The 24,085-nt window shown below is 49.3% G+C and overlaps 1 protein-coding gene across 1 annotated transcript in view; it reads left to right on the plus strand.

Annotated features, from left to right (window-relative positions):
- The window catches only part of LOC144095258 (uncharacterized), a 13,836-nt gene extending 2,479 nt beyond the window's left edge, over positions 1-11,357 (plus strand). The window contains exons 2-9 of the mRNA XM_077629038.1: positions 531-908; positions 1,421-1,697; positions 3,511-3,737; positions 4,931-5,268; positions 7,518-7,699; positions 8,882-9,122; positions 10,220-10,430; positions 11,235-11,357. Coding sequence (XP_077485164.1) covers positions 531-908; positions 1,421-1,697; positions 3,511-3,737; positions 4,931-5,268; positions 7,518-7,699; positions 8,882-9,122; positions 10,220-10,430; positions 11,235-11,357 — 1,977 coding nt within the window. The remainder of the gene's footprint in view (positions 1-530; positions 909-1,420; positions 1,698-3,510; positions 3,738-4,930; positions 5,269-7,517; positions 7,700-8,881; positions 9,123-10,219; positions 10,431-11,234) is intronic.
- The last annotated feature ends 12,728 nt before the right edge of the window (positions 11,358-24,085 follow it).

Consider the following 24,085-nt stretch of genomic DNA (forward strand, 5'->3'; position numbering starts at 1 on the left):
CAAAAATGCCTCAGTTTGCACACTTTCGGAAGACTGACATTCTCACGAGCCACGCACTACGTTACGAGTTAGAAACGCTGAAATTATATCCTTTTCCGACTGCTGTACTGTACGGTTAATTTTAATGTTATGTTAGCACACAACCAAATTACATGTCTCCACGCCGCCAGCTTAACTCAGCCCCTTTCTTGCAACGCAGTCGTTGCCGTGGTGCTCAACAGTTTGCTTAGCTTTCGCTCAATTACCATTAAAACACCTGGAACACCCACAGAAATTGCGTGCACTCCTGATGTGGACACGAAACTTCTGAATTTCTACCTTAAATACGATTTCTATGCTCGGCAGCTGTACTGAATTATCTCGCGGCCCAGAAAGCTCAAAATGCACCATTTAAGAGTAGTCTTGTGAAGCCGTGAAAATCAGCCAGTGAAACTAATCGACGTAGATGGCATACCCCTAGAAGGCAAAGCTACACATCGAGATATATATCGCATATCTGGTAAGCACTGTCCTTCTATAACACCGCGCAGAACAACACAACGAGGCCAGCAGGGGTGACCCACGTGATTCGGCCATATCCCAACCCGCCGCAACCCGATCAGCCAAAGCCAGATCAGCCACCTGGCAGCCTGGAGGCAGAACGCAATGTCTGTTACACCAGGTCGTGCGTAGACGCGGCCGACTACCTGCGCCGCAACCTGAACACGCTTGTGGCGCCGTGCAGCAACTTCCGGGAGTACGCATGCGGACGCTACCAGGGCGCCGACAGCGTCCTGCAGGACATGAAAACCTCTCTTTGGAGGGTTGGTGCCGTGCACTATATGCGGCGTTTGCGTGAGTCAGGTAAAGAGTGGGAACAGACCAACCGCTTCGGCTCGGCGGCTATGACACTACACTCCATAGACCAGGTCGCGGGCCGCTTGTGGACACTTTCCAAAAATGATATCCAAATCCAGACGTTGTGTGAGATGGTCTACCAACTGAGCCATGGCGGCTGTCTCGCCTTCTATAGCCTCGATAAAAAGTTCAAAGCGTTGCGTGGGACTAAGAGTTGAGAGTTCCGCGTTACATGTGTTAATTGCAAACTTGAATGCTCCGTTTAACCTACCGTTTAGATACAGAGCAAGCAGCCCAGAAAGGAGGTGCCGGATTCGAGCCCCCGACCAGGGTGAATTTTTAAACTGAGAAGGTTCTGAGAAAGCTTAACAGACTTTCATTTGTAGCGGTACAGCAGCGCTTATACGGACGCTAATAGTTCAGAACTCTCTTGACTAAAATCTACACCACTTTGGGGATTTCTCTAAACACAGTGCATTAACTTGCGCGCTGGGTAGAATATAGCGAGCGCCTCGGTTCTGGCCGTTCTGATGCTATAAAAAGATCCCTACTTACTTATTGTTTGACGTGATACCCGGTGCAGGGCGTCCTCAGGAAAGCACTGCAGCTGATCGAAGAGAAGAAGCTGGAAGGCTCCCGAAAGAAAGCCATGATTATGGCCCAGCTTTGCTATGAGCGCTACGTGGTGGACGAAAAAGAAGCTGAGTTTGTGGAAGACCTGAGGAACTTAATGAAAGGCGAAAATCTCGACGTGAAAGGTCCCCCCTCGGGCGTGGACACGAGAGCTGAGCAGCTGTTGGTCAAGCACGTGCACCTGGCCTTCACGTACATGCTAAGTGGGCTCATACGAATCCTGCCCAGTGAGTGTCGTGGGCTGCCGTCCCTGTCAAGTGGACGCTACTACAGAAAAGCGAACAGCTTGAAGAGAGGACGGGGAAGGAAGAGCAGACTGCAGCGCTAAATACCAGGAGCTATTGCGCATAAGCGGCAAAGTATGTGCGGAACAGACGCAAGAAAAGAGCGAAAGTGTTTGTTATGACCACCGGTCTTTCGCTGTCTTTCACACGTATATAATGCCACTCATGCGCAGTAGTTTGTGGTGGTTAGTACTGCAGCGCGTCTTTATTTCCCCGCCCTGTCTCTGCGCCGTTGAATTTTGGTTAGCCATGTGTCAACCAGGCGGCCCTATAGCAGTCTTTCTAGGGTCGCCATCCAAGTGAACTTTGTCAATGGAGTAGGATTCGTAACAGCTTCGGACCTTTTCAAAAAAAAAAAAAAAGAGAGATCGATAGGCGCCGCCATATTGGGCACTGGGCTGAGTTCGTAGTACAGGAAAGAGTTTAGTGTTGAGCCTGGCTGCCCCACGTTCTCCCCACAGCCCAGAAAATCGGTTTTCCTGAGGGTCGTGATAAGGTATTACCTGCGCTGAAGTCCTCCGTGTTGATCGCAGAGCGCCGTAAGACACAGCCTAGCGAGAGGAGCAAGCAGTTCTTCGTGCACTCGTGCAGTCGCAAGCAAAAAATATTATCACTAGTGACGTACGTGCCACTGGAGCGGCAGATAGCAACGCTAGGCTCTGTGGTTACGAAAACGCCGATAACAAAAGTGCAAAGTGTGTTCGCTAAGCAAGGTGCAACGCCAGCCGCGCGGCGCAAATTTCACCGCTCGAGTGACGTCATTGTGCTAATCTTTTTCACTCGCGACTGTACTGCTTTTCTACGCCACCTTTCTGCATGCGCTTATCAGCATGAGCTTCCGCGCTCTGTCGAATCTACACATGCTATGCGTCATATGTCTGGGCTACCTGGCTAGAAGCTACAGGCAAGGAATGTTATCTGCCAAACACGGGCTTCTAATCGTTCAGAACTTTCTCACGCGTTCGTAGTGGCCCAAACGGCTGACGGCAGCAGTTTTTAGTCGCTCAGTGGAACACTTGCTGTGCCGCCTGGGCAGTGCATGTTCAATATTCCACGGCCAGTTTCTTCCGCGAGTCATGCATGCGTTTAGCCCGTTGTGCCTTAGGCAGTGCGGGCTGGGCAACATTATTTTTCTTTCTTTTTCTCTGCCCACACTAATATATGTCATGCATGCGTAGGCATAGATCGATATGTGCTTGGCTAGTGTCCATGTCTGCTGACTGTTGGCCATATAGGGTTGGCCCGATGCCTTCCAGCAACCGACCGCTTGTGCTTTTCGCGGGACAAAGCTCGGAACAATTCTGACATGGCATCAGGCTTGACAAAGTATAACACATGCCTTAAGGAGACGCTTCTAGCTAAGGCATATTTCCTGAATTCTAAAGCGTGAGTGCAGAAAGTCGAACGAAGCGATTACTGCGGAATGCTCAGATAAGAAACTGCTTTCAAAGATGTCAGAGTAGGAAACAGTGCGTGTCAGCGTGTACTGCAGCACAACCTACGCTGCCGTTTCCCCTTGCAGCCGCACCCACTCTCGATGCAGACTCAAATATCTGTTTCCCTCTCGGCATGCCTATCTGTGCCTCATTATGGTTCTGCGCTTTTTTTTTTTTGGTGCGGGGGGAGGGGGGTTATTTACCCTCCTACTTCTCCCACGCCTGGTTTAAGCGTATTATCATCCTTTCAGTAAACCCTTACTGCATGCAACAGCCCAGAGTGAGCGAATGCGCAGTGTATTTGTTATGCGCCTGTGCAGGCACACCGGGTTGTCTCATGGTTAATCTGGACACAGCAGTGGCCGAAAGGACTCAATTCTACAAGGGGCTGAGCGAAGACGACAAGATAAACTACTTCAAAGCTCTGGCTGCAGTCGCGGGCGCGTCGGACGACATGCTCAAGCAATGTGTAGCCCTGCACGACAGTGTCACCGAAGCTCTGGCTTCAGCAGCCAAAGGAGTAGAGACGCAATCAGAACACCACGGGGTACGGCACATGCACGCGTGAACCTATGGTGCAGCAGTTTTCGTGCAGGGTTATACCTTGCAAGCCCGTGTTGCATTAGTAAAAGGAAAACTAACAGGCTAAAAGATCAACTACAGCGTCCATCACGTTATCACAAAACGCCGGGCGCATAGGCATGCGACGATTCTGTCACTGAAGTAAGCACTCATCAGACCAGAGCGCAGTCATATGGCTGCGAAAGAGAGCCGCGCATCTTACTCCAAACCTTCGCACGCGTTAGGTGAGGACAACCACATGCCACCGTCAGGATCCGAGCCCATGAACTCCGTTTGTCGCGCATGGTGCTGTACCAACTGAGCTACAACAGCGGCTGCCTCGACTTTTACTTTCGAAACTAATTTGGTTACGTGTAAGCCTATCGTTTAGACTGTTTACCAGGGCCACATCCAACCATTAGTTGCTGACGTGGCACGTTGTTATACACGCATCCCGAGGAGAGTGACCAGGAGTGGCCAGCAGCAACAGCGCAGAAAACCTTCGGCTACCTCTGGTATCGATGCTGCCAGAACTGAGAGTATCGCTATGCCATGCTCGCCAGAACTGAGAGCATCGCTATGCTCATTTGGATATATTCTGAAAGTAGCCAAAGGCCTCTGAGGCTAAGGAAAGCACTGGGCAGTGTTACTAACCTTTATTCAGGTTTCGTTTATTGTAGAAGGGGAAGCAACTTCTGCAATATTTTAGATCTGTAAGTCTAAAGAAAATGAAAAAAAAAGTAGCTACGTGTTTCCTGTGAGTTCCGGACCCACGAAGGGCGTATGGGGATCGTATCAACCGTCATCTGTGGGATCGAACTCACCGCAACAAATAGACACCGCAACAAATAACAAAAACAATGGCCCTGTGGGCTCGCAGCACGGTTCCGGCGTCCACTCAGAAGGATGAAGAACATTTAATTCCCCTACCAACGTCCGGATTGCAAAGACGTGTCGCGGTGGGTTACACAGGAGCATGGGAGGGTGCAGTGGCATATGCCGGGTGCACTCAGAATGAGAAATCAGCATGTCTTTCCTTTCCTTACAACCACCCGCCTCGTCCCTCCCATATTAATTGCGGCACTGGCGCACATTTCACCCCTGGATTATTTACGTATTTCATGCGAGGCGTCACTGCTTACCTGAGGACGGAGTAGCATCACTGAGTGTCATGTGCAGGTCCCATCCATTATGGCCACCAAGGCGGACGAAGTGGTCATCGAAGGACTGGGCCCGCAGGCATTCGCCGATGCCGTGGCTACCCAGACCCCTTACCCTCGAGACGCCGCCGTGGACCTCGACAAGAGGGTGCCTTCGGCCCTGGCCTCCGTCTGGAGGAGGCTCGGCCTGCGTGACCTGTACCTGTGGACAGGCTGGAACGTGCTGCAGGAGCTCATTCCTTACGTGAGGCGCACTGTCGCCCATATAGTAGGGGCAGCAGCCTTCTATGAGCGGTGCATCACGCGGGTCAAGCAGGCTATGGCCGCACCTTTCGCAGCCACCGCCCTACTACTTAGGTGAGCCAACCGTCCTTGCCGCTTTTACTGCCGATAGCACTGAAGAGCAGGGCTTGGACGAAAGAGGAGGAGTAGTGAGCGTAGCTGCAGCGACATCGCGGAAACGGCCGACAGCTGTCTCGACGCTATTGTTCTGGCAAATAACGCCCTTTCCTGTCTGTATCCCACCATTTGCAAGTTTTCACCCGAACTCAGCGCGTGCACTCCGTAACTATAGCGGCATAACACGGCAAATGGGCGAACACGTTTCTTCGTTCTCATCTTCGGCCGGCGCTTTGTAAGAGAACATTCGCTAGCCATATTAACAGCTCGCATCATGACGTAAGTCTAGAATTTCCCATCAGTGGTGCCCCATCACGACAAGGAAACGGAGTGAAGCGTCCAAAGGCGTCCCATCGCGAAACCTACGTTTGACGTTATACTCACGTTGAAAGTATGGAGGGAGCACGTGGGGTAGTAAAGGGCGGAATAAATCGCTGAAAAATATTATCAGGCACATGCGTGGTCGTGTATGGTATACAACACTGACGCCTGCAGGGTTGTCACGGAAATTATTGCCATTTAATTAAGCACATCAACAGTTCCGAACACCTTTTTACTCTACGAAAGCGTTGCCTTCAACGTCCACCTGGTTTCAGGACAACCTCTATGGTGAGCCCTTCTGAATCACCACACAAGATACATTCCGCGAAGTGTCCACTCCATTGCACGCCTGAATAGCGCTCTGGTCGGCCAGCGCTGTGATGTGAAAGTTTTCGATCACTACACCGGGAATCAGGGAATGATGCGGCTGCTCCACAAACGGCTGAAGGTCTAAAAAAAAAAGAATCCGCAACTGTTAAACAACGCTGTGTTGCTGCTTAAAAGAAAATTTCCACCGAAAAGCTTCCACTGAAATTCACGGCATTGCTTTTCGTCACTATGCTTATTTATTGTTGGGCTTAGCCAGGAGCACAGCAACAGCTTAGCGACAACAGCCCCTCAGTGGAAATTTCGTCTTAAGAAGTAGTATAGCGCTTTTTAGCAGTGGGAGGTTCATTTGTAAATTAACGCCAGCGCTACAGTAGGCAGAAGCGAATGCATAGAGTTTGTCATGTTTTTTTGCAACTCAGTTTGACCTTTTGGTCCTTCGGTACAGTGGAGCGGTTTTGCACGTTCCATGATATTGCCGCGAAACAACACTTTGTCAGTTTATTTTATGTATAATTTGCGCATCGTCACCGGCACGTGCCCTTATCACTTTGTTGGCTACGCGAGACGCGGCTAGAGCGGCCTGCAATTGCCAAGATCACATGCAGTCTTTTCTACAGTGCTGCAAATTGCTATCGGTCTTTATTGCACCTTATCTCTAAAGTTCGCTGTTCCGGCTGACTGACACTGACTTAACCGCGCTTGGCTCTGACGTCATGCCAGCTGTGGTTGGGTACTGTGTACTAAAGACAATCGCTGGTGAGCTTGTTATAGCAACTTCTCGGTGTAAAAAGCTTACGGAGGGCACTTAAGAATACTTACGTGCTGTGAATGCGAAAGCATTTGAGTGTCGTAGTACTAGTTGGTAACTGCTACTAACGTAGCACTGCTAACAACTCTAACTGGCCGTCGGACCTCCGTTGCTAGCGTATCACCGAAGCCTAGTGTTGGACAGTCTACTTTGTATGTGAATGCCCATGAATACCAGCGGCAGATGAATGGCAGCAGCTGGCAGTTACTTGCACTCATGTGGTATGTCTTCATTGCAATGACCATACTGGAAGGCGGCGAGATGTCTCGTGGGTGCTTGTGTGCTTGGCTAGGTCACATGGCCGGGCTCCAAACTCTTCTCTTCTATTAGGAAGTTTTAGAATAGGGTGACCCTTCCGGCTAGGGGCCTAGGGGAATAGCGGGGCGCCGGTGCGCATGCGCAGGACAATAACCGGAGGGGCTTTATTGTCCTGCGCCTGCGTACTGGCACCCCGCTATTCCCGTATGACCCTTACCGATAGGGTTAACCTATTCTAAAGGTCTGCATTAACAGGTTCATCTCAACTCTCTCGTACATTACCATAACATCCAGCCATCATCTTCTGTGACAGCTATATTCCAAGAAAAAATGGCAGTGAAATTAAAACTGCGTGGCCATACACCAATTCCCTGTGAGAGCAGAATTTATTTCCCCCACGTTTATTGCGTTATTCTTTCTAGTGTTAACCAGATGGCACTGCTCGACAGTGAGTTCTTTTACTCTTTTCTCTTCCACTTTTGGTGCGCAGTAAAGAGACCCGAAATGGCGTGGAGCAGCTCACCCGTGCTGTCATAAGCTGCTTGGCAGTGAACGCCTCGCGGTGGGTCCGGCCACCCAGAGAATCCACGAAGGGCGCCGATGTGGTGGTCGGTTTTCCACCCAATCTAGACAGCCTGGACAAACTGAACAGCCACTACGCTACTTATTTGGGTACTGATACGCGACGCCACGGACGCGTACCGCGTTGCTGAAGGCATCCACTGAAGTCCGCACAGAGCTGTTCGGAGGGTCGTATTCTTCGAGGATTCCTTTCTGGTTACATTGCGCCTACCTTTCTGCCATTGGTCAGCGCCGCCTTTGATTTTTCAAAGCCGGCATTGCTTACTGGTTATCGACCCTGGCGTAAAAGGCGGAAGGACTAAATCATAAAGTGGCAAAGGAATGAATCCGGAAATCAATTGTTAACAGCTACAGCCTCATGTTTCAACTCAACGCGCAAAGATCCTGGCCAAAAAGCTGTGGTAACCACATCTGGCTGCTGAGGTGGCGATAACTTACCTTCAAGCAAGCTCCGCTATTTTGTGGTCATCATCTTGCCACTTGAGGACAGCTTCCAACTCGGCATGGACATTTAAAAGAGAAATGTTGTTGGACGACACTAATATTCGTAATGACATAGCGTCAGATGGGAGTGTGTCACCGCACATCTATGCTACGTAAGCATTCTGAGCAATGTGCCAGTTTAGGGGCTCCCGCAGCTTGTGAAGAAATCGCATTGAAGACCGGGACGGTGCTCAGTCAGTGATCATACGATGGTGATAATCGCTGATTTTTGAATGCTAATGTGTGCGGGAGATGTCTCGCATTGCATTCCTTTACTGACTGATTTGGTCAGTAACGGGTCCTTCTACAACGCATGGCGTCTGGTCACGAGTTTGCATAACCTAACTTCGACGTTGTTTCAGATGATACGTTTTCGCTATTTTCTTTTGTCCTTTTGGTCAGGCCTGACAGTTCTTGCCCTGTAATCTTCGATAATAATTCGTCTGCTGATTTTTGATGTTTTTTATATATAACGTCAGCTACTACAGCCCAGTCACTTGATTCAAACTCATGACGTTGATGATGACGTCCAGACAAATATGGACTCCGTGATCGCTGATACAACTGGATGGCGACATGCCCCGGCCTCAAGGAAAGATTCGCGGTTATAATGCCAACGCGGTTTCATTGTGAAAGCAACTGCCGGGTTTGATGCATGTTTTTAGATTTTTGGCCTCCGTAGAGTTACCATCAGGACGCTGTAATCTTGCGATAGCTGTCATTTGTAATTCTGCTCGATGACCCTTTAGCGCGCCGAATTTGCCCTTTCCTTGTTTCCGCTTCTATTAGAGGATGTCACCGTTAATCCTCGCTTTCTGTGGATCTGGCGGAAAGCGATGAAGGAAAGGGAGCGGCAGCTGAGACCTTCCGACGTGCACTTCGACCCATCCGACGTTGACATTATGGTGTCCAGAGACGGACAAGTGATCGTCCCAGCCGGGGCTGTTCACGCTTTCTACCGAGACAACGCCGTACCCGCGGTGACTGAGGGCATCCTTGGTCACATCATTGCACGACGACTCGTTCAGAGGTGAGCGCATTCACGTGAGGAGCAGCCAGACTGGATTTGGGAAATTCCCTTGCCCTACGGGGATGGAAACTAGGGGCTCTCACCAATGTGGCGAGGGCTCCTTGTCACCGGGTGTGTCTGTTGCTAAACCATCGTCGTCGTTTCGGATGACGCGGTTGTCGCGACGCGCGTCTTGTCTTTCAATCTTTCCTCTCACGTCTCTTTTAACTCTACTACTGTCTGCACATGGCAGCGATTGTGGCTCAGCTTGAGCTAGTGGGCAGGCCCGTGCACTTTCCTTTTCATTCTTCCTGCAGTCACAACAACAACAAACTCCACACAAAGCCATGGATGAGTAACGTGCCGCAACTATAGTGCTTCGACGATGTATCGCCGCCGTGAAGCGGAATTTGATTATCTTTACGATATGGAAAGGCGTCAGATTGGATAACCATGCTTAGCAGAACTTCCACTCGTCTTACTGTGTTCTGCCGGGTTGAGCCAGAGCTATTTTTTTTTGTAGGTGAACGCCGCCGGCACGTTCCTCAAAGCGCGAATGAGGTGTCCACTGACCCAGAGAGCCAGTTATGCGTCTTTCCTTTCCTCAAAATCAGCGGAGTCTAAACCTTCCCCAGGTTTTGAGAAAAAGAAAGGCTCATAAGTGCCTCAACTTGTAGGTGGACGCCACTGCCTCCTCACAGCGCGATTGAGGTGTCCACTGACCCAGTGAATCAGTTACACTTGCTACTGAGAGGCTTCACACACACAGACACCGCTGAAACCCGTGGAGTGCGGCTAAAAGTGATTTCGCACTAAAAGATGAACGGCTGAAAACGGCGGTTTGAAAAACGCCAAAAAACGGCTGATGGCGGCGGCTGTCAGAATACCCTTTCTTCGAGGAGGAGACCGAAGCAGGTGACCTCAAACGTTACCGTATACCTTCACCTCAAGCGGGCCTTAAGATCTGTCACCTGAAGGTCAATGTCAAGGTTTTGTACAGTGAGTTGACCTTGACGGTGACAACAGATCAACACACGGTCAAAAGCACTTGTGGTGATATCAAGGAATACGTTCGGAATACAGCTAGACAGAGCCAATGCGAGCAATATGCGGCGCAGGCTAATGCGTCGCGGCGTGCCACCCAAGCCTGAGTGCCTTGCGCCGAGCGGCTCGAAGGCAGTGCACGTGTACGAGAACCTGCTGGCGCACCATTGCGCCCAACACGTGGTGGCCCCCAAACTGGACATGAACACCAGCGCCGCCCCGTGGCTGCCCATGCACATGCGCCTCACAGCGCCCATGCAGTTCTTTACCATGGCGTGCCTCAAGGTGAGACGTCGTGGCGTCTACTAAACGCCCCGCGGTACAACTTCTCTGTGGCCATGAAAATATTGCGCTGCTCTTCGTATCACACGAGCCTGCAGTTAGTCATTATAAACCAGCACGCCGGAATCCCACTGCGAGTGTTCCGTGTGACTACAGTGTTAGAATCAGAGCAGTCAGCTATTCCCAGCACCCGCAGCCTTCTGAGGTCTGTATTTGAGGGCAAGAAGCCAAGCCATAGAAGTTGAGGGCATAATTCGCCCTGTTGCGATTTAGCATCAGTATTTCAAAGCAAGAAGCCAAAACATATAAATTAAGGGTATAATTTACCCTGTTGAGATTTAGCATCAGTCAACGATTCTGGCTTTTCGAGAGAAAGAGAAAAAGCAAACACTAGAAATATGCGCTACGGCTGCTCAAAATAATAGCTTCATGAAACCGCTCAAACATAGGCTTCTTCGGAGTACATTTCTTTAATTGTAATGTCAGATGCCAACGAGTTTCTCAGTCCGTTCATTGCTCGTGGAGGCTCAGCTGGCTTTGGCGTTCGGTTGTTGAGAACGAATTGCCAGATTTGGTACCGACTTCGTAGGCCAAGTTTCTATTAAGAAGACATGACAAAACGTCCATGCGCTAACATCTCGGTGCACCTAAATAACTACTGGTGGTCGGTATCAATCCGACGACCTGGAAACGACAATGCAGCACGCACGAAAAGATTAATCAGTTTGGCAGGGCAGACTGTGCATCATCGGCTGGCTTTGAAGAGCGTTGCTTATAACAAGGACTCCACACCTCTCATTCATGCAGGACTGTCGGAATCGGCGCCACGACGTCGAGGGCAGCTGTGAGACGGGCGCCTTGCGCAAACTGCGCTCCTTCAACGATGCGTTCGGATGCCTACCCGTGACGCCAATGTGCGAGCTGCTATAGGCCTCGTGCGCTGATATGGAGGTGCCACTACCCGATATGCTCCTCAGAGGGCGTCTCGGGCTCGTTGTGCTCTGTCCCGTGGCGAAGTTTTTCTTCGCTATTTTTTTTTCACATTAAACAGTTGTGAGTGCGTTATGCCCTGTGTGCAACTGTGTCTTTCATGTTCGTGCCTTTCGGTATTAATTCCTGGAAGCATGAAAGCCCATTCTTCTAGCAAGTATTTGCTAGCAAGGCTACGTGTTTTCCAAAAATTTGTGGAGTGCCTCGCAGTGAAAAAAATACACACTGCTCATTTGCTGCTTCCAATAAGCAACATATTGAAGAATCTCTCAGACCTTCCCCATGCCTCTTTTCTTTGTAAATTAAATTAAACAATTGACGGTGCACACGGGGACAGCCCCGCTACAGAACCACTTCCAAAAATTATCCAGAAATGCGCCTTACACGTCAGAGATTTTTGTGCCCACGTAATCATAGGAGCTGTAGCAAGTTGAATGTGATGTAAAGACGGGGCTGCGCCCTGGCACTGTGAAGGACTGAACTGACGTTAAAAAATGGTGTCTAATTAATTAGTGATGCTTCCCTCTAGCTCATTCACTTTCGGGTGTAAGAGAGCTCAGGCGTTCCATTGGGCGCCAGTGTTCCCTCCTGTTGATCCCATGTGACCTGAGGTCATATACTGAAGCTTGGTTGATGGGCGCGGCTACTGAGCCGGAGTACCCGGGTTCGAATCCGACCGCTGCAGCCGCGTTACGATGGAGGCGAAACGCTGAAGGTACCCGTGTGCTTTATGATGCCAGCGCACGTTAAAGATCCCCAAGTGGTAGAAATTATTCCCGGAGCCCTCCACTACGGCACCTCTTTCTTCCTTTCTTCTAGCACTCCTTTTTTTATCACCCGCCGCGGTGGCTCAGTTGTTATGGCGCTCGGCTTCTGACCCGAAAGACGCGGGTTCGATCCCGGCTGCGGCGGTCGAATTACGATGGAGGCGAAATTCTAGACGCCCGTGTACTGTGCGATGTCAGTGCACGTTAAGGAACCCCTGGTGGTCAAAATTTCTAGAGCCCTTCACTACAGCGTCCTTCATAGTCTGAGTCGCTTTGGGACGTTAAATCCCCATGAACCATAAACCAATCAACTTCAGGGGGCGCTGCGAAATGTGGCAACGTGGCACGAGTGGAGGTCCACGCATAGCTCGTCGCCTATGAACGCATTGGCGTCCCTTGCTCGTGCCGAAATTCGGGCTGATTTGTGGGGTGCAATCGCGTCATTGACGCTGAGCACTTAATTCCGACATTCTATAAGGGCACCAGAGACTATAAGACCGAAGTTGTGACGACGGCGTGGCTGGCGATCCTCGCAAAATCACCGTAGCAGACGAACGTCTTTCCGGAATTTATACTGTGAAGAGAGCGAAGTGTTCCTGTGTCGCCGACATGTCTCTAAAGAACGGAAACGTTTTAGCACCACCCTTATCCATTACCACCTTCCGCTACTTTGCCATTACTCAGCGGTAAAGCAGCACCGCGCTCGCCGGAGGTGACTCCGGTCGTCGCGCTTTCTTATGCGTCGCGTTTGTTGCCTTGGTAGCAATCAGCAGTGAGCACGCCGAGTCGACGGCTTGTTGTGTTCTCATTTGAGAATATGCAGCTATCTGTGGTGTTATGATTTGGAACCGGATAGGATGGGATAGGACAGGGCAGGAAAACGTTTGATGTCCACCAGAAAGAGGGTAGTTAGAGGGCTACCCGCCTAGATGACGGCCGAAAGGTCTTGGCTCTCCCGCGGGAACGGCTTCGGCCAGTCGGACGAGTTGTAGCTGAGTCTCCGGGTCGCAGCTCGGTAGTAAGGCCTCCCATTGGTCTTTCGACTTTATGTGTCGTCCCCCCATGGGGGCATGAGCACATTCCCATAGTATGTGGTCCAAGGTGGCCCTAAGTTCGCAGTTTGCGCATTTTTCTGAAAATTGCCCTGGGTGCATAAGACTACAGAGGGCCGGGTTTGGAAATGTGTAAGTTTGTGACCGGCGCCAGATGATGGCCTGGTGTCTGGTTTATTTATTCATTTATTTATTCAGCATACCCCTAAAGGTCCTCCTTCGAAGGTATTAATGGAGGGAGGGGGGTCAGTGTAAAGACGTGTACAAGAAACATCATTAACAAGCAAAGGAACAATAAACAGGCTAGGTATAACGTGGAAAAAATAATTAAGCACCAGAAAGTAAATAAACAAACAGGCGATAAAAAGAATATAATACAAATTACAGGTTTAAGGAAAACGATTAGGCATAACAGAAGTGAAAAATACTACAGTGTACGTATTAGGCACGAAAAGAACGGAAGTAATCGAAAAAGTACAGCAACTGTAAAAAACATTCAAAAATTTCGAACATTTCAAACGCCAACGTCGCTGCAGATGAGACCAAGAAATGTGGAGGCGTTAGATTGAATTGCTGTGTGTGGTGGTAAATTTTTCCACTCTATGATAGTGCGTGGTATGAATGACTTCGCAAAATATAAGAATCTATCCGCTGGAGGAAGTCTATAGCTCTTTGCAAACCAGACCGAGAACTTCATCGAAGGACGATGAAGTAGGCAGATGACGAAGGGCAGCCTTTAGGATAGGTAGCAGACTTGAATGTTTATGTTAGATATTTGCAAAGATATACGTAATAAGTGCGAGCACGTGAGAGCAAGGAGACCAAAAGTCTAAATGTGAAGAATTGATCAAACCCCCCAGTCAGCAGCTTAAATAGACTTTATCGTGCCCAGGCACCTAGCTAGAGAATCTAATAGCTTGACGAGCGTCCAATGCTGCGTTAGCAACTTCATGGGCTTCACCCCACCACACGTGACCACACACACAGGTGAACAGACCCACACACGCAAGGAGGAATCTTGGCGCCTTGGATTCACGAGCTGTTTTGCTTTCAGCAGCGGGGCCGACCAGGCCCAAAGGGTTGTCTGCCTTCATGCGGCGAACGCGACCGTGAGAAGCAGGGGATCTGACGGGTCCCACCGGGGAATTCTTCAGCTCAGAAGGTGTCCATTTCCACCCGCGCTTTATCCAGCCGCTCCATAGCATGCGGCCAGTGTCTCCCTTGCCAGCGCCACTCGGGTTACTCATCCGCTGGCTCTCTGCATAGAGCACAGTCCGTGCAAAGCACCGCATTCCGCATCGCAGTAGACCTCGAGCTTGGAAAACTCCCATGCACGCATCGCAGGCGGGAAGGAAGGAGAGGGTACTTTGTGCGCAGCGATCTTCAGTGCCTTGCTGCAGGCGTCGGCGAACTGACGCCTGCGAACGCGAAGGCGCTTTGTTTAAAGCAGGATCACAACAGTAGCTAGAATGGGCGACAAAATAAGTCGGTATGCGAATGGGTGCAACGCGATCACACAAGGATAAATATGCTTTCGAAGAGATTCGGCCCTGTGCATGGATAGAGCGTTCACGGTGGATTTTCGCAGTAGTCCGACAAAATTTTTGCGTGATCCATCGTGTCTGTTGTCTCTCTCGGTGCCATGAGTTTGCGCGTGCTAACGCTAAAGCCGAAATGGCAACCTTTCTGAGGAAGGTTTAGAAAGCGGAGGTCAAAGAGTCTGTATCGTTGGCGAGTACCGTGAAAACGCGAACGTGATACTCGCTAAAAGTCCGCGTGCTGCGGAGCCTTTTTTTTTGTGCATCCATCACAGCTATCGGACACCATAAACTCGTTCCCGAGCGTGAGCCTCAGGAGCTTTCGCTTGCGCAGGCATTCTGCTCAGAAGCCCACCAGTAAACAGGTGTTCACACGCGAATCGAACGACATACGTCGAAACACATGCCGACAGAGGCTTAGAGGAGCAGAAGGGGGCACAGTCTGTTGTTTTACATTTTTGAAACTTCACATATGTTTAGCGAAATAATTAAAAAAAAATCATTTTTTTTTCACCGATTTCACTTGCAAACACCTTTGTGCAGCTATTATATTTGTATGCACTTTTAATTTTCATTGGCCATGAAAGCAGGCAGCTTGATTCTTTGTTGAGGCTTTCTTCAGATATAATTTTATTTTTATGCAATTTATGCGACCCCTAGTGCTCTTTCATTTACAGCTGACAATATTGACTGTTCTGATCGCGTTTTTATTTTTTCAACAGTGCAGCTGAAAAGGCAGGTCATCCATGCCCATCTATTTCGCTGGAGGTGCCTGGGCACGAAGCTAAAGAGCTCATGAAGAAAGCTGGAATACATCCTGAGGCATGTGTGTGAAATATATAGCACACAGAGGGTGGCAGGAGACACGGTGCCACCCAACATTCTCTAGAGTGGCTCAGGTATCAAAGGGGACCCTTCACTGCTATATTGCACATACATTCGTAGTCTGTTCAAATACTCTTTACGCAAAATTCAGATCACGCATTTATCCATTCCTTACTCAAACCCTAGGAAGCAAACCTGTCCGCACACTAGTCACGGTTGCCTGAACTGCAAAAGATAATGTATCTGGTCAAATGTTTAGAGCAATTCCCCAAGGTGGAGCAAATTCGTAATAAGGGAGCAGTTGCTCATTGGCATCCATCCAAGCTCAGCCATACGGCTACAAAGAAAAGCTGTACAGCTTTCTCAGAAACTTCGCAGTTAAAGAAAAATTCTTCCTGGTCCGGCGTTCGAACCTGGGACCACCGCTTCACCGGAGCAGTACGTCGCTCTACCAACTGAGCTGTACGCGACGGCTAGCATAAGGTACGGTGAGAGCGAACTGAGCAATCACTCGAAGTTTGAACAAGCCTATCACTCTAGACAACATCCGCCCCATTTCTCTTACATCCTGTCTAGGCAAGGTCTTCGAGCACATAATTCTTGCTCGGCTAACAACGTACATGGAAGACAACCACCTTTTCCCCCACAGTATGCTCGGATTTCGTGCGCATCTATCTGCGCAGGACGCCCTACTTCAAATTGCGCATGACGTGCTTGATGATACCATCCCCGACCACACTAAAGCTATCCTGGCAGTTGATCTCACCAAGGCATTTGACAGAATTCGACACGATGCCATCTTACGGGAACTGCAGGCTCTACAGGTAGGCCCTAAAACCTACAATTACGCTCGCGCGTTTCTCTCGGGCCGCACTGCCTCCCTGCACAAGATCAGATTACCACATTCCCTTATACACTCGGAGAGCTCGGAACCCCTAAAGGGGCGGTTTTCTCTCCCCTTTTCTTTAACGTTGCTCTCATCCCCCTAGCTCACAAACTGGCTCTAAACCCACACCTAAAGCATACCCTGTACGCTGATGATATTACCACATGGACCACTCATGGCTCTGACCGGGAAATTGAGGAAACTCTTCAGTTAGCGGCAGACACCATCTCCTCTCACGTGTCATCCATCGGGCTCGAATGTTCCCCATCTAAGTCCACGCTCTTCCTAATTAGGCCAAAATCTAGCGCTAACTCGCCCATCCAAATCAATTTAAAAGGATCCCCTATCCCCATCACACCCACCCTCCGCATCCTTGGCCTCCACTTGCAGGATTCTGAACGAAATGAACATACCCTTAAAAGGCTCAAGGCCTCCACGCAATCCGTGTTGCACCTTCTACGCCGAGTGTCCTCCCTTAACAAGGGTTTAGACGAAGCGGACAACATGAAAGTAGTGCACGCATTTACGCTTAGCCGCATTCTATACGCAACCCCATATCTCAAATTGAACCGCACGGAAACCGAACGCGTGAACGCAATGATCCGCCTTGCGACTAAGGCAGCCCTAAACCTACCTCGTAGCACTAGCACAGTCAAACTTCTTGCACTAGGCATGCATAACACAATTCAGGAAATAGTTGACGCGCACCTTCAGACACAGTACCTTAGACTTGCCACGAGCGCCACTGGTCGCCATATACTCTCCTCCTTTCGCATCAACATACCCGCTAACCAGTCAACCCTTATACCCATCCCTCGACACATCCATACACCTCTCGTTGTGAAACCCCTTCCTCGAAACGTCCACCCCCAATATCACATCCCTCGCCGCGTAGCTCGCGCTAATGCCATCCATAAGTACTATGGGCAAGCCCACGATGCCGTTTGGGTAGATGCCGCATGTACAGCGCATGAAGCGGTAGCAGTTGCCTACAATCAAACCCTACCTCACCCCCTAACTCACCGTCTTCCCTCGGGCTCTACGCCTGAGGAGGCAGAGGAGACCGCCATCGCCCTAGCCCTTGCACATTCGGACGCCCAATACATCTTCAGCGACTCCAAAACGGCTCTGTCCAACTTTGCCAGGGGCAGGATTCACGCCCCTGCCTGGCAATTGTTGAACACCCCTACCCAAAATTTACCGCACAGGGTAGAGCTTCAGTGGGTGCCGGCTCGCTCTGGGGACCCTAGTAAACTGACCCGAGGTTAACCGAGCTAACCGAGCTAACCGAGGATGTTAGGGCGATAGAGAATTGAGCAATAATTCGAAGTGGAAACAGCGGTGGTCAATCCCCGAGGAAGTTTCCTATAAAGCTGTATAGCTTTCCTTTGTAGCCGAGTGGCTGCGCTTGGGTGAATGCCAATGAGTAATTACTCCCTTATTACATAACAAGGTATATGTTTCATACAAAAATAGCAAGAGATAAAGCCAAGACCATGAGGCGTGCAAGACAGTTCACACCAGTTCCCTTTCATAAAGTGCTTTCACAATTCTCAGAACTTTTCCGACTGTTCTTGCAGTAGACATGTTTTTCAACTAGCAATACATGGCGACTAAATCTCTTAGACTGCCTGCTGTAGATTGCGTGCACAGACCCATTATTTTGTCCCAAAGCTTTACTTATCACCCATTCGTCACTATCACCCATGAGGCGCCTGCCAGTGAGGGCTAATTAAGCATGACTGCATGCTATCTGCTCGGAGGTGAATGGATGAGTTGCAAGTTCTACTGTATTGTGGAGTTCAAGTGTCGTCCTCTTTGTCGATCCTTTCAAAGCGTTGTGATCTTGTTAAGTTTACCAACCTGAGGGGAGGGGGGGGGGGGGGGGGGCGTCATGACCGTGCAGGATTGCTGAGCCATTCTAAGATTGTTACATTCATGTTGCAGGTTGTTTAAATGCTATGATAACGTTACGTAATGTATCGTGTATCGTGTATTTGTAACTGTATCGTTACTGTATTGTGTATTGGTAACATTACAGAAACGTTAGAAAAAATGACATCAAGAACACCGACATAACATAGTAATAATAATTGGTTTTTTTGGGGGAAAGGAAATGGCGCAGTATCTCTGTCTCATATATCATTGGACACCTGAACCGCGCCGTAAGGGAAGGGATAAGAGAGGGAGTGAAAGAAGAAAGGAAGGAAGAGGTGCCGTAGTGGTGGGCTCCGGAATAATTTCGACCAGCTGGGGATCTTTAACGTGCACTGACATTGCACAGCACACGGGCGCCTTAGCGTTTTTCCTCCATAAAAACGCAGCCGCCGCGGTTGGGTTCGAACCCGGGAACTCCGGATCAGTAGTCGAGCGCCTTAACCACTGAGCCACCGCGGCGGGCGACATAACATCTGACCAAAACAAAAATGTAACGTTATTGTAATACCGGGAAACATTTGTATTCTACGTTCTTACCCATAAGTGCCTGTTGTGTTGGAGGTGTCGAAAAGTAACATCGAACGCTAGAATTGCTAAAAGTGAGTTTAAGACATGGAAAGAACAATTTTTAGTGCGGGGGCTAATGAAAAGTAGAAGGAAAAAACAAAGTTAAGGCGAGAGCAATAAAGAGCCAATAAATTTTTCTGGTAATTTTCTGCGTCTTTTCTGTGCAAAGATTTCATCGCGGTAACTTTAAGACGCCTCAAACGGCAAGCACAAGCCCCCTTCCGCTTCTTACACCCCCTATGACCGGCGCAACAGTTGTGTCGCGCGCAAGGAGCAGCGAGGGTGGTGCGGGGTCAAACGCACCGCATCTTCCGCGGGGCGCGGTTGCCGTCGCGTCAGCGGTCTCACGCGGTGGGGCACCTCGCCGGATCCCGTCCGCCTACGCCGGCGTCGGGCAGCAACTCGCACGGTCCTGTTCCATCGCCCACTCCGAAGAGCGTCGCTCGCGGCCTCGGCTAGGCTGTGCGGATGTGAAAAAGCACCGCTGTAGTGCGCGATCAGCTGGAGCGGAGGCCTCTGGCTGCCCCTATACTCGACGGACTGTGTGCCGAATTAGGCTATAGAAAGATGCAACTTATCAAAACAGCATTTGGCAACAACATCCCATTGTCTCCAGTGTACTGTATAACTACGTGACTAGTAACTAATAACAATAGTAAATGGAAGCATAATTCGATTTTTCACCGTCTATTAAACAAGTCAGAGGCAGCAAAATTCTTGGGCTTAATGTTTTGCCTATGATTAGCTTTTTCTTTACGCACCGACAACACTTTCAACGGCGGGCCATTCTTTTTTGTCGTGAAGAAAGAGTGCATAGGCCTCATGATTGTGGACGGAGCTGAATTCACTGCAGGCCTAATTGTATCCGACTGTAGCAGGTGGCCTTCCATGGCGGCGGAAACGCGAAAAGATGACAAGGAAACTAGGGTATAGGACAGCGCTGAGCCTGCATCTGAATCACACAGCCCTGAGATCTAGTGGTTCCCGTTCGCATGAAATAGCGTCATCACATGGCAAGGCCATATAATATGTCGTCAGCACCTCTTGAAGCTTCTGTTGACAACAGCACGTCAATATACCCATGACACGCACGCAGACAGAAAAGTAGAAAAAAGCAAGACACTAAACAATAAAACAAAAGGTGGAAAAATGACAAGGGCGATACGAGCAGCGTTGTTCTAGAGACGCGTTTATCTCACCAACGAGAGCTACTTAGATGGTTATCTCACACCCCCTTCTTACGAATGAAATAAAACATTCGAAATCTCCTATATAACATAGACGTAGCTGATGTGTATACGTTTGAAAATAATATTACTTCCTTCTTGGGACTGTGCGATGTCAGTGAACGTTAAAGATCCCCAGGTGGTCGAAATTATGCCGGAGCCCTCCACTACGGCACCTATTCTTCCTTTCTTCTTTCACTCCCTCCTTTATCCCATCCCTTACGGCGCGGTTCAGGTGTCCAAAGATATATGAGACAGATACTGCGCCATTTCCTTTCCCCCAAAAACCAATTATTATTATTATTTCTTGGGACCAGAAACCTTCATGAGGCCACAGACGCTTTTATTTCTATCGGGTCGGACGTTCAAGAGTACGTATATTAGGTTTTGATCGGTTGTACATGGCTAATCGATAACCGGAAGGCTCACTAATTTTCTTGCCAGCATAAATATCATCACAGACATGCTGTTGCAATATCTAGTTCGTTTATTTCATTCCGCGCACAGGTAATAAGTGGAACCACTTCCCTGCCTCGATCGCTGCAAGCACAGAAGCCATTTCTTTAAAAAAAGCTTTGCAACAATTTTTTGTGCAACTACCACTCATCTCTGTAATGCATTAAGGTCTAAATAGTACGAAAAAAATTACATAGCGGGATCGACCAAGGGCTTAAGACTTTTTCGGTCGTCATCTGAGACCCTGCCCTCTCAGCATAGGTGGGCGAACTCACTCATGATAAGACTCACTAAGGGTCACTCAGGCTCATATTCAGATCATAATATGATTGATGAGTGAGTCGGGACTCTCATTGCAATCATGATTTGCGTCGTAAGTGAGCTCGGGCTCAAATTCAGGCCGTGATCTGAGTTGAGTGAGTTTGGACTCACTTTCAGATCATGATCTGAGTCGTGTGTGAGTCCGAACTCACATTAAGATCATGATCGGAGCAGTGAGCCCCCTGGTTCGGGCTGAGATCATGATATGTGTTTTCGCGACAATGGCGAGCGCTTAGCTTTTTTTTTTCCTTGTTTGCTGGCAGCGTAGGGGAGAAATAATTTTCTGCCATGTCCAAGCCCACTTGAGGGCGAGGCAGCTTGTCGACGTCGGCATGGGACTGAAGAGGATTCCCCGGAACCGAGGAAGACGGCGTTTTGACCATTCCCCATTAATAGTTCGCGCGGGCGCGGTAATGAGCCCGCGGGGATGTGTCGAAAGCTTTGTCGGAGTTCCACCATGTCGCTGGTTGGGAAGGGGGGGGGGGGGGGGTGCTTTGTCGCGCGTCTCAGTCGCCTCGAGGGCGTGCCTCTTGGGAACTTCAGTGGGACCATGTGCATATTGAGTCGAAACGAGTGAGTGAGCCCAAATGAGTCGTGAGTTGAGGTGAGTGAGTGATCCCAAATGAGTTGCGAGTTGATGCGAGTCGTGAGTGGTAACGAATGCTGACCCCGGATTAGTCGTGAGTCGTGGCGAGACCAAATGAGTTCTGAGTCTAAATGAGTCATGAGTTCGAGTGAATCCCTGCCTGTGTGAGACTGAGTTTGAGTGAGCCCACAGCACTCGTGGTTTTGCCGAGGTATGCCGCTCAGTTCCTTGGTCGTACATAGGCATGATGACGATTCTGCGGAGTCTGTTCGAAACGAATTGCTGTCCTGGAGAGGAAGCTTATAGTTGTTTGTCCGTATTATTTACATGATGCGTACGCGCTTTCCGGGATTAATGCGAGTCAATGCACAAATATTATAAGAAAGCGTGGGAGCTGTCCTTCAGTACATGTACCGGGTGGACCACACATAGCGGGAACACTTGAACACACTGCTCTGCGGCTCTCGCAGCACAGACTACAGGCGACTTGCATAGGCACCGGGACCGTACAGTGTGACAACGCCTGGACAATGTAACAGTACACCTGTAGATGGCGCCGCGAGACCTGCAGAATAGCGCGCTCAAGTGTTCCCGCTATGCGTGGTCCACACAGTACAATGTAAGAAGCGCGCTTCTGCGCGTTCATAGCACTTTCTTGACAACTTGTCTTTGCTTATTGTTCGTGGTTGTAGGGTGACGTTGGATGTTATCTGAATTATAGGAGCTCTTCGCGTATTTATTTCTGCGCGCAAGAGCCCCGTTCTCGAAACCGAAAAGGATCGCTCATTCGTGAGCTTGCACGGTTCGTAGTGTCAGTAGTAGCTCGTACACTCCTCTCCAAAGGAGGATTAAGAAGCCATCTCCCCTTCCAAAAAGCGAGACATTTTCGATGGGACAACCGCACTGGGGTCCTCATATCATAATCAAACAAGATCAGGCAATGCATTGTGCAAATAGGATAATTGAACACACTGGGTAACGGCTATGTAAAGTTTCAGTCGCACAAATGAAAGTAACGCTGCTGGAGTTCTCTTAGATATGAGCTCTAGCAGATTGGGTAGGAATTCGGAGTACTTAACCCATAGACTTAATCGGAAAAGCTTGCAAAAAACATAGGAGGTATGCAAATTTGAAACGTGCATCGTAAATTCATCATCTTAAACATTTACTTTTGATTTAGCCGAGTTTTGCGAGACGCTACAAATTTTTAGCATAGCAACAGCAGCATAGCAACGCGGCGGCTGCGTTTTTATGGAAGAAAAACGCTAAGGCGCCCGTGTGCTGTGCGATGTCAGTGCACGTTTAAGATCCCCAGGTGGTCGAAATTATTCCGGAGCCCTCCACTACGGCATCTCTTCTTTCTTTCTTCTTTCACTCCCTCCTTTATCCCTTCCCTTACGGCGCGGTTCAGGTGTCCAACGATATATGAGACAGATACTGCGCCATTTCCTTTCCCCCCCCCCCCGAAAAAACAATTATAACAGCACATACATGGCATACATGCGCGCATTGTATTGTATTTTATTGTATTGTATTGCATAGTGATGTACTGTTTTATATTGCTCTATCGATAACACTCCTGCTGTTCACATGTAACATATATACTAGCTGCAGACCTAATGTCACACTGCAGTCATGAAGCTGCGGTGTCTCTTCTCTTGACATAAGACATAATCTGGAACTTACGTGGGTAACGGGAGGTATCTGTCTTTAAAAGGACGGCACATTCAGTGAAGTGCATTCCTTATTGTGCATGATCAGTGGTTGAAACACAATATCGTACAGACAAGAATTCTGTGAAAACTGGCTGGAAACGAAGCAGCCACCTTCGTCGTGCAAGCATTTCGACGTCCACTGTGACAATACCTAGCAATTCTGAAGAATTAAGAAATTAGTTTTTTCAACCAAGTTAAGTTCTTTAGCTAGTTTTTTCGTGTTTTCTAACTTATGAAAGCTCCATATTTGGTGAGTGTTATTTCTTTGTGATTAGAAAGCGGTGATTAGAAAGCTTGTCGTCAATGCCTGCATAAGGAGGCCTTAGCGCATTTCAGGCAAGACTGAATTGAAAGAGTTTCGATCACTGGAACCAAACCACCGGTAATTTAATTACCTCCGCACCTTTCTTCCTTTCTTCTTTCACTCCCTCCCTTATCCCTTCCCTTACGGCGCGGTTCAGGTGTCCAACGATATATGAGACAGATACTGCGCCATTTCCTTTGCCCCCCCCCCCCCCCCAAAAACAATTATATATAGTATTATTTGCTCCTCTTCATAGTCAACAGCAGCGCTCACGATAGAACACCCCGCTGGCTCTGCATGTACCACGTCGAATCAAAAATGCAGGTGCAATCCGGCGTACGTCCTGTCCATGACGAACACAAATCCCCACCCGTGCGGCGATGCTCGCCCCCGCCCAGTGGGGACGACGGCAAGATTAAACGCCCCCGCAAGGAGGCAGTGAGCGAGCGGCTTGCGCAGCTGTTTCGTGCGGACGTTCGCGTGCGTG

Source organism: Amblyomma americanum, chromosome 6 (genome assembly GCF_052857255.1).
Source record: "Amblyomma americanum isolate KBUSLIRL-KWMA chromosome 6, ASM5285725v1, whole genome shotgun sequence".
Taxonomy (NCBI): domain Eukaryota; kingdom Metazoa; phylum Arthropoda; class Arachnida; order Ixodida; family Ixodidae; genus Amblyomma; species Amblyomma americanum.